Source organism: Punica granatum, chromosome 6 (genome assembly GCF_007655135.1).
Source record: "Punica granatum isolate Tunisia-2019 chromosome 6, ASM765513v2, whole genome shotgun sequence".
Classification (NCBI taxonomy): domain Eukaryota; kingdom Viridiplantae; phylum Streptophyta; class Magnoliopsida; order Myrtales; family Lythraceae; genus Punica; species Punica granatum.
In genome coordinates, this window is record NC_045132.1 from 4,174,343 (window position 1) to 4,184,531 (window position 10,189).

General features: G+C 40.3%; 3 protein-coding genes across 3 annotated transcripts; all 3 read left to right on the plus strand.

The window, feature by feature from the left end:
* The first annotated feature begins 372 nt into the window (after positions 1–372).
* Positions 373–3,073, plus strand: LOC116211829 (GDSL esterase/lipase At4g16230-like). The gene is made up of 5 exons (XM_031546357.1): positions 373–673; positions 1,132–1,277; positions 1,349–1,576; positions 1,670–1,937; positions 2,688–3,073. Exons 1-5 carry the CDS (start codon positions 406–408, stop codon positions 2,915–2,917), a joined length of 1,140 nt encoding a protein of 379 aa, XP_031402217.1. The 5' UTR covers positions 373–405; the 3' UTR covers positions 2,918–3,073.
* A 2,967-nt stretch (positions 3,074–6,040) lies between these two features.
* LOC116209888 (thiosulfate sulfurtransferase 16, chloroplastic) lies at positions 6,041–8,220 on the plus strand. The gene is made up of 7 exons (XM_031543635.1): positions 6,041–6,453; positions 6,579–6,659; positions 6,756–6,881; positions 7,198–7,271; positions 7,383–7,453; positions 7,543–7,596; positions 7,943–8,220. Exons 1-7 carry the CDS (start codon positions 6,356–6,358, stop codon positions 8,012–8,014), a joined length of 576 nt encoding a protein of 191 aa, XP_031399495.1. The 5' UTR covers positions 6,041–6,355; the 3' UTR covers positions 8,015–8,220.
* Positions 8,221–8,951: 731 nt separating this feature from the next.
* Positions 8,952–10,009, plus strand: LOC116210842 (protein IQ-DOMAIN 31). Its single transcript, XM_031544932.1, has 2 exons — positions 8,952–9,454; positions 9,682–10,009. Exons 1-2 carry the CDS (start codon positions 9,182–9,184, stop codon positions 9,847–9,849), a joined length of 441 nt encoding a protein of 146 aa, XP_031400792.1. The 5' UTR covers positions 8,952–9,181; the 3' UTR covers positions 9,850–10,009.
* The last annotated feature ends 180 nt before the right edge of the window (positions 10,010–10,189 follow it).

A 10,189-nucleotide genomic window follows, 5' to 3' on the forward strand; every position in this document is an offset into this window, starting at 1 on the left:
CAAGGGATAGAGGTGTCTCAATATATTATTTTACGCTAATACTCGCTCATGTATATCAGTTTATTCTTAATCACAAAATACTTTTAGTAAACTCTACACTTCTTACAATATATAGATTACCGACAATGTAATATATCAATTGCATCGCATCTCGTCGTCGAGTTCTTTGCTGCTTTTGACTGACGGATTATTCCCTTCCTAAGGAGTATCTATTAGCTAGAGTAATCCGCCCATTAGTTTGGAGCATTTCTTCCCGCTTAGAGCAAAGGAGACAATAGCTAGACTTTATTGCTTGTTCCTTTCCAGATCCTATATATATATATATTAGAGAAGAAATCAGCATTAATCGTGTTCCACATTTAAATTAAAACCCAAAACACTCATATTAGTGTAGTACATTACACAATGGCTAAATTATGTTCTTCTTGCAATCTTCTTCTTCTCGTTCCTCTTCTTTTCATCTCGGCTTTAGGAGCATTGCAGTACTCGGGCGCTAACTCGGATCAGACTCCGGTGTTTTTCATATTTGGAGACTCAACCTTTGATGTTGGGACTAATAACAACTTATTGAACAGCGGGGCAAAGTCTAATTTCCCCTACAATGGGATCGACTTTGCCAACTCTACGCCCACCGGGAGGTTCAGTAACGGCTTTAACACCGCCGACCAAATAGGTACCACCTATCAATTCGATGGTCAATAGATCTTGATCATCTGGATTAGTTGCATCATCACGTCCCGCTGTTCGATTTCATATCTTCCTTAAATGGTCAGTGTTCCGGTTAAGATATTTTCTTTTCGGTGATATGTTTCATCAAGTTTTTGGTGCTGACTACATAAGCAATTAGCCTACTATATCAAGATTAGGTTGACAGTTAGTAATTGAAACTAAGTTTTCTCGAAGAGTTACATCAAAATTAGTCTTCCATCGAGTGGCACGATTAAATATCTGACCAATTAAGTCGAATCTTACTTATATATATGCATGGAAATTTAAATACCGTTTGCACAATGTAATAAGCATTAGAAAATGATTATTGTAAACTTATTATCAATTAATCCCATCAACTAGAAAATATATAGTTTTGATCATTGATTTTCATTAATGTGATTGATTTGCAATAAAATATAGTGAGGCTTTTCGGGTACGAGAAAAGCCCGCAGCCATATCTCACCCTAGTGCAAGACCCGTCCACCTTCAAGACGAACATCCTTCATGGCGTGAACTTTGCGTCGGGCGGAGCCGGCATCCTCGATGCCACTGGAAACCAAACCTACGTACGTATGAACATGACTTGATGATGATAATCTAAATAAAGAAAACTCAATCATCATCGATTGATAAACAGGGAGAGGTGGTGTCGATGGGGCAGCAAGTCCAGCAATTTCAGTTGGTCCAAGGAAACATCACCGAGGTGTTGGGCCCGGATGCGGCCGCTCATTTCCTCTGCAAGTCACTGTTCCTCATCAGCATCGGGAGCAACGACATCTTCGATCACTACCGTTACAACCGGGATACCGTCTCCCAGCAGCAGCTGATGGCTTCTCTCAATTCCACCTATTATGCTCATCTGAAGGCATCTAAGCTCATTCATTGTACCTAAGCTTATGTTCCTAGCTAGATTTCGTATCACCTGACTGAAGTTATACGATTTACCTTGATGTTGCAGAACTTGTTCAACCTGGGAGCTCGTAAATTCGGCATCGTGAGCATTCCCCCGATCGGGTGCTGCCCATACGCACGGCTCCAGAACACAACCACCACGGGAGGACTACCAGGTTGCCTTACAGAGCTGAACGACGACGCTCAGGCTTTCCAGCTGATGGTGGCTTCTCTCCTAGAGGGGCTCAAGTATGAGCTGAACCACGAGTTCAAATACTCCCTCGGGGATGTTTACACGATGACCAATATCATGTTGGGGAATCCTGGCAAATTCGGTAAGATCTCACAAGCCTCGATCGAGCGACTTTTGCCTATACTTGGTATATACCCGTTTCAGGACATTGATCTCTGGTACACGTGGTTTTGAGCCTACATGCGCGAAATTAGTGGACATGGGCCCATGGGCTGGGCCTCTATCACTGTGAAAGGGCAGGGCCTTTTAGTGTGGGCCTCGTGGATTCTAAGCCCAAGTCAATTGAGTGAAGTTGAAAAGGAACTGCCGATGGAGACCTTCACCCCAGTTTCGGGTTATAAAGGAGATCAATGAGTCTAACAGGAGATACGGGAAGCAAAAATAAATAGACAAAGGAATTCTACTGGCAAAATTTAATTTCGGACCTCTTGGTTTCAAGTCTATACTTGATCCCCTATCCTCTCTCATGATCTTCACCCTTCTCCAACAGGACAAAGAGTTTCATGGCCCTCAAATTGCCGAAATGCGGTGCTCTCTGGGCACCATCGGCTCATAACGCATGAGGGATCTCCAAGACGTTAGACATGCTTGTTGAAAGTTATTGTCCCACATCAATTTTAAAAAAAAAAAAACCTGGGTATACAAGATATTTGGATCCATTTCAAACTTTTGGAATCAACCTGAACCCTACCATTTAATGGCAATTTTACAATGCTTGATGTTTAGATTATCTCAATAAGTCCTGAAAGTACTCCGCTGTTAAATACGGGAACGAAGAAATCAAATAGTACTTCTTATATTTCTCTAATCTATTGAATGATCTCGCTTGCAGGGGGGTTCAAGGACGCCGTGATGGCTTGCTGCGGGAAGGGACAGTTGAATGCCAAGAAGCCGTGTAATATATCAGAGAACCCGAACCTGTGCCCGAATAGATCTGAATACGTGTTCTGGGACATGTTCCACCCGACGGAGCATGCTGCAGGACTAGTTGCCGAAACCCTCTATGATGGATTTTCCCCTATCGTCGTCCCAATGAACTTCAGCCAACTCGCCCAGATCTAATGCCCTGCTTACCGATCAAATTCCTATGTCTTCACGATAGCCCCGTATTATATATGGAACTATAATAACTAAACCGTTATGTTATTCTGGCTTGCGAATGTTTACGAGAAAAGAAGCAATACAGAATTGCCTAAATACATGGAGCATTTGTTTAAATTTGCAAAATAAGCACGATTAATAAATCATCAATCATATCCTCGTACTTCTTGACGAGTCGAGGGACAAACTTGCCTTTGGATAATACGATTGTAAGGAGAATCCTTTATTTCATTGGATTACAAAACCGATCTTTGCCGTAAAAATGAAGAATAGGAGAGAGAGAATGTGACTGTATCTACTGGAATAAAATGCCCGTTCCATTGATATAGACGGACATGTTTCCACATGGAAAAGAACGTAAGAACGACCATTCTTAAATGGATACAACTCGTTATGGACATAAATATAAAATAAAATTTTGTCAGAACTTATCTTCTCAGCAAAAAAATAAAATAAAGGCTAAAACACGATCCACTCTCTTAGGTTATGCCTAATGACGTTCCAACCCAATCTTAATCAAAATAAACACTCCATCCTCGTTCTTAATAGTAAAATTGATAATTCACCCCATTGTCCATGTTGACCTAATTAAAAAAATTCTTTTGGTCCTTAATTTTTAGCTTACTTTTCAATTTCGTCCTAGTTCATATTATTTTTCAATATTGTTTCAATGTGATACAATTAGTCCAAGTTCGGGTCATATTATTTAAATCATCAATAAATCTGTTGACATGCAAATCTTTTGTGGATGAAATAAGATTAAGAATAAGAAAATACATAAAAAAAAACTTTTAACTACTCTGCTCAATATCATCGATGATCATTAAGTTCTTCGATTACCTATGGTGGTGTATTTGCCATTGGTGAGGCTCTACTTGTTATATTGATATCTTAAATTAGGACCTCTAAAATCTCAGTATTAGAGCAATGTTATAAACCCTGAAATAGTCCATAACTTCATGGGAGTATTGGTGGCATTTACTACAAAACACGAGTATTCGATATGGGCATGATCTCTCAGTGTCAAATTTAGTGATTATGGATATCGATATCAAGGAGTGGATGTTTAGTCGTCGGACACCCATGGTTATATTTATGATGAATGAACACCCTTATTTTAGACCGTCGAGAACTCTAATGTTTGTTGTCGAGTTGTTCTTTTCTCTTTTTATTTCAAAAATATTTTTATTTTTAAAAATATTACACATTAAGAAATTTATCGAAAATTCAAACAGTATAATAAAATTGAATAAACCGTGTGGTGTTGAAGATCAAAATAATTCAAAAAAACAAAGATAGGATGAAAGTGAAAAGAAAATAAAGGTCAAGAGTCAAAAGAAGTTTATCTTATTAAGTCAACAAGATCAATGTGATGAATTGCCTATCTTGATTAAGAATGAGATAGAGTGTCATTGCGCAAAATTTTAGGGGATGAGAGTGTATTTCTAAGGGTGACTTTTTTTTTCTTTTTTTGTTTCGGTAGTGCCTCTTTTTTTTTTTTTTGCCTTTTTAATGTTTTTATTGGTCAATGCCAAAAGAAGCTGATAAAACATATAAGCAAATAGAATGATATACAATTCTTTCATCTCTTCCTTTTTTTTTCCTCCAATAATTTCTCGAGGGTATCGAAAATATCTATAGCTAGACACTAAATATAAATAATATGCATACATTATGTTATTGTTTCTCCATCCCCATATTTTTTTTTTCAATTTTTCCTATTGCAACTATGTAATTTATTTCATCTAACCTTGTAGAAGCTCATGCGTTATCTGGATAGTATATGTAATATATAGTTGTATGAATAGAAATAGGCCATTTGAATTAGTGGGCAGGCATATGTTCCAGTCCCTGCAGTTTTGCCTAAGTAGATCGATCAACAATCGAGAGTATGTAACCAACCAACTGTCAAGACGCTACCGGTCCTAATAGAACGTGTCAAGCGCGAAGAGCAAGCTAATGTAAGTCGTTGTCACCATGTCTGATGGGACTTCTATTATCAGATAATTCAGGGGAAAAAAAAAAGACTTCTATTATCAGATAGAAAGAAAGTCCAATGAGCTTAATTAAAAACAAATAGCATAGCTTAATAAAATTGAAAATTCGATACAATCTTTTAATTTTGAGTGGAGAAGACCTTCTCTCTTTTTTTTTTTAAGGGATAAATCGGATTATTAGTTCACTCTAACTGTTTCAACTAAGAGAATTTAATCGTCACGAAATGTTTTTTTCATCATAATTCACTGAGACTTTAGCCAAATTTGACCACCGCAATTTCATCAACACATCAATAATTAAGTTCAAGATTCAATCAATGAAGCATTATGAGGGAGGCCTACTGGAGAAAACCTTCTCTGGATAATAGATATTTTGGGAGGGGACGTTTGAGGTCAAAACTAATGGACGTCCATGGATGATATACGATTCATGGAGGATGTATCGGACCATACCGCCACGTGTTTATGAGTGTCGCCATGCATTGGGAAGTGTGGGGAAGCGTACCACATCCACAAGTGACTAGTAATATCCGGTAAGCGTTAGTATTCACCTTCTTGATGGTATAATATTCAATGACAATGTCAAAAAATGAAAAATTAATTTCTTAACTAGTATTTAAATTTTCATTTATAAACATTCTAATTTATTATTACTTATTTATTTTTAAATAAGTAATACTCAACTAATATATTTTTCGATGCGCAGAGCCAGCCAACAAACATTTTGTATTTTCGGACGAGACCAGTGGATAAGCCCAAAATTTTTGAAAGGAATAGGCCCGTCCCTCAAACCTATCCAGGCAAAAGAAATCGTGTCACTGTTTCTATCTCTGGGAATCATGTGAGTCCTAATCGGATATAGAGAAAATAATAAAGTAAAGAAAAACAAGCAGGATTTAAAATTGAATCACATAATTCGACAACTAGTAGCTTCTAATCATAGGACGATTGACAACCACTAAAAGTTTAGTAGCCTTGTGTTTATTTATTATAAAGCCGTAAGTTCGAATCACCCTAAAACCCCTCGAACTTAGTGGAGTTAATATAGGCGGATCCTATTGAACCATAACGGTTTGGTGGTGGCCGGCCGCGCCCTAAGCATCCCGGTGGTGCTTGTGCCCGATGAGAGTGGTCATGCCGACCGAAACTGCCGGAGTTGGGGGGGTGTGTACTAGCCCCACTACTTCAAAATCCAAACCCCTAATTTTTGTTAGTCAAGAAAACATATAATGATCCATATAGAAGGATAAGTAAATAATAATAACAACAACAACAACGTGTGTGTAATATATGTACAAAATCGAAAATGGTCTTTTGGGATGTATATAACGTGTGTATATATAATTATAACAAATAGAAGTTAGAGCCCATATAGTCCGCAGAGCACAGACAGGCTGATAAGATGGCTACAATTTCTACTTCTCCTTCTTCGACATGTTTCATCGGCTCATCGTCATCACTTCTTCCTGTTGCCTCCAAAGCCCATGATCTCAACCAGAGGTTTGCTCACTCTAATTCTCTGTTATATGGGATTGAATTCCAAGTCGATCTCGTGATGATTATTCTATCAATATTTCCATGATCATGTACATGACACACGCACCATTTGTATAATCTTCTTGCAGAGGCCTGTGGGTGCTTAACCGGAGCCACCGACATCGCTCTAGCAGTGCCGGCGTCCAATCCAGCAGGAACCACAGCTTCCGGTGAGTGCAAATACTAGAAATCACATGTCGCTTACTGATACATATGTATATGCTATGGAAGTTGTAATGAATGTTTGGGTGAAATTTTCGGTTAAGTCCAAAGGCCACGGCCTTGAGGAGCAGCGTGGAGGAGGCGGCACTGGCACGAGGAGTTCCGGCCTCGGTGCCTGTCCGTGTGGCGCACGAGCTCCTCCAGGCGGGTCACCGCTACTTAGATGTCCGGTATGCACAAATCTCGATCCTATACCTTGCTTTCTGTTTCACTATCGTATCATGAGCTGACTGCTGGTTGTATCGCGAGTATAGTCGGAATCCATGATTCATGATATCCAAGTGCAGCTAGGTGGAAAAAGTGTAAACTTAGGAGTCAATCATCGGAAATCAGAAGTTCGACGGCATAGCCTCGAATCATGTGACGTAGCAACTGGTGTATTTGTTTCAGATCTGATCATCTGATATGAGTTGGAACTCATTAGTCGATAATAATAATACTTGTAGTTCGACTGATATTGGGCAACATGTTCGAACTGATGAGCAGGACTCCGGAAGAGTTCAGCGCGGGGCATGCCTCAGGAGCCATTAACATTCCTTACATGTACAGAGTTGGATCGGGTCAGATTAGTAACCAGACTTGCAAAATTACATTCACTTGGTCTGCTGATCTTTCTACGATCAAATTTGTCTATTGAAATCGTCCTAATTAATCCGAAATGAAACTTCTAGGTATGACCAAGAATGTGAGCTTCGTGAAGGAAGTATCAGCCCGTTTCACGAAGGACGACGAGATAATTGTCGTATGTCACTGCACTCGCATATCTTGATTTTCACTCTTGAACTTTAATACGACCTATCTTGACATGAATTTGGGCCGTCTTAAATGCAGGGGTGTCAGAGCGGGAAACGGTCTATGCTGGCCGCGAAGGATCTCCTAGCTGCAGTAAGCGCACGTCTCATATCTTCTCTTAGCATTACTCAGAAGCTGATCGTTGAACTTCATTAGCTCGCTCTTTCGTCTCGTTTTTGGGAGCAACTAACATATAGAAATGTGAAGTATTATCGAATTTATCAAGTCGGGAGTGACTTCCCGAAAAAGGGGTATTCATGCACGTACCAATTAGAGCTGCAATATTGTAGTTCTTAGACATCTTTATGTTAAAAAGTGTATCTTAGGAAATTTTTGTTCGATCATTGTGGTGAATTTACTTTTATTTTATTCGAATATGCCCCCCTACTTTTCTCTTTTACATTGAAGTCCATGATCTTACTTCATCTCGCAATTGCAGGGTTTCTACGGCATAGTCGATATTGCAGGGGGATATGGTGCTTGGACACAAAGTGGACTTCCCACCGACTAATGTAACATGTCTGATTGCCCTCAGTGTATATGTAAATGAGGGTCGATATAGCTGAGGATACGATTCAGGAGTCGAACTGTGTGACGTTCCTGATAAATTTTAATAATGTTGAGGTGAAGGAACAGGCCACTGGTTGAATGAATGTTGTGACAAACTGTACATAATCCACCTCTTTATAAATGACACAATAAGCGGAGTTAAGATCATTGTAGATTTCTCCAATTTTCTCAACAACGTGAATGGAAACAATTTGGGAGAGTGCTACTCCTGAATGAGCCAGCACCATTCGTACCTGAATTACTCAAGGATTTATTGAAATTTTAGATATCGTACTTCGAAATGAAGAATATTTAATTTCTAAAGGCCAATGCTCTTTAGATCGGGACCAAGGGAGTATCAATGATATGGGTGATCACAGCTTAGATCGGGTTAGTTCTTATATATAATTAAAAATTCTAGGGAATCAACTTCTTGTCAATGGATCAAGAGAAGTAATTGGCTTAGTAGGGTTTACTCAAAGCCACATCTCAATAATTCCTTGCGTCGTAAACTCACTCATCATGGGGCATGGATTTCGGAAAAGTACATCAATACAAAGCAGAGATATTAGAAGAATGTGGTGACTACAAGGTGTTACTGAGCATAAGTCAGTTTGCGAAGCACCCGGTATGCCCGTATGACTCGTAACTACATCTTATCGTGTTATTTGGATATGAAATTTCGTATTGGCTGCATTATGATGAGGTTGACCTTATAACTGTCGATCCAATATCTGTAACCCGGAAGGATTTTTGAACTTAGAGGTCTGCTCGTCAGTATTGTCCTCTTTGGACGCAACGTGCTTTGATTCTTGATACGATGGAATCGTGCTACGATGGATGGACTGCAACGGGGAATTGGATCAATAATCATGAAATATATTTCTAACTGGGCGATTGCTTGAGACTCAATCAACCCTCAACTGCATAGCAGAGGAAGTCACGTTCTCAAACCTCTGACTCTGACAGACAAAGAAAAATCTCTGTCTGTCTGTCTCAAGGCATCGAGAGCAGAAAATGGTGCGCACATCTCCAAACTTCACGCTTCCTCCACCCGCCAAACACGGGAATCATAAATCCCGACCGAAGAGCCGAACGCCAGAATACACGACTGCACATACAACATAGCATGGGTTCGCCTCGAAACTGGTTGAGATCGATCCGGAGCAAGGTCCTCTGCCGGCCAACTCGTAGAGACATTATCGTTGTCAGCGCAAACCATGATCCTGGACTCATCAAACAAAGAAAGGAAGAAGATGATGATGATGATGAACGAGGGGATGCTAATGTCAAACCGATGAGGGCCCAACCCCTAGATGCAGTCTCGGAGTTACAGGCTCGGAATTACACCGAGGAAGATGAAGCCGTCATCAGAATTCAAGCAGTTTTCAGGGGTCATCTGGTATGAGCATCCATGATGTCTAGTCTCGAGAAACTATCGCGCGTTCTAGGAGGATCACCGGGTCCAATGAAGTCTGAACCTGAATCTTAACTGTAGTTTGAATTGGTCTATAGCGAGAAATCTAACGACTTTCGGAGCATTCAAACATTTTCATCCTATCTGCGTAGAGCATTATCAAATGAATGACGGATTGCTGATCTTTTTGCTGACTGTTGTTAATCTGACAGGCGAGGCGGGCGTTCAGGGCGCTGAGGAGCCTGGTGAGGCTGCAGGCTCTGGCTCGTGGGGCTTACGTGAGGAAGCAGGCAGAGATAGCACAACAGTGTATTCACGCACTTGTGCGGTTGCAGGTGAGGGTTCGGGCGAGGCAGCTTCTCGGCAACTTTGATGGTTGACGGATCAGGAAGTTAATACTGTCCCATGCTTGGATTGAGCTCTGTGTTCTACCTGAGTTGCACTACGTTTTGCCTTTCTAGTATATGTACCGAACGCCGGGAAGTCACTAACCGGTCAGGAAGTTAATACTGTCCCGTGCTTGGATTGAGTTCTGTGTTCTACCTGAGTTGCAGTACGTTTTGCCTTTCTAGTATATGTACGGGATGCCGGGAAGTCATTTCAGGTGTTTCTGATTCAGTTTGGGCAAAGGCAGACCACTTTGTAGAATGTCCATTAGGGTATCCCAACTATCAAAAGATGCGTTGCCCGAAGATGAGGCGGAACAAAAGCTTCCTCACA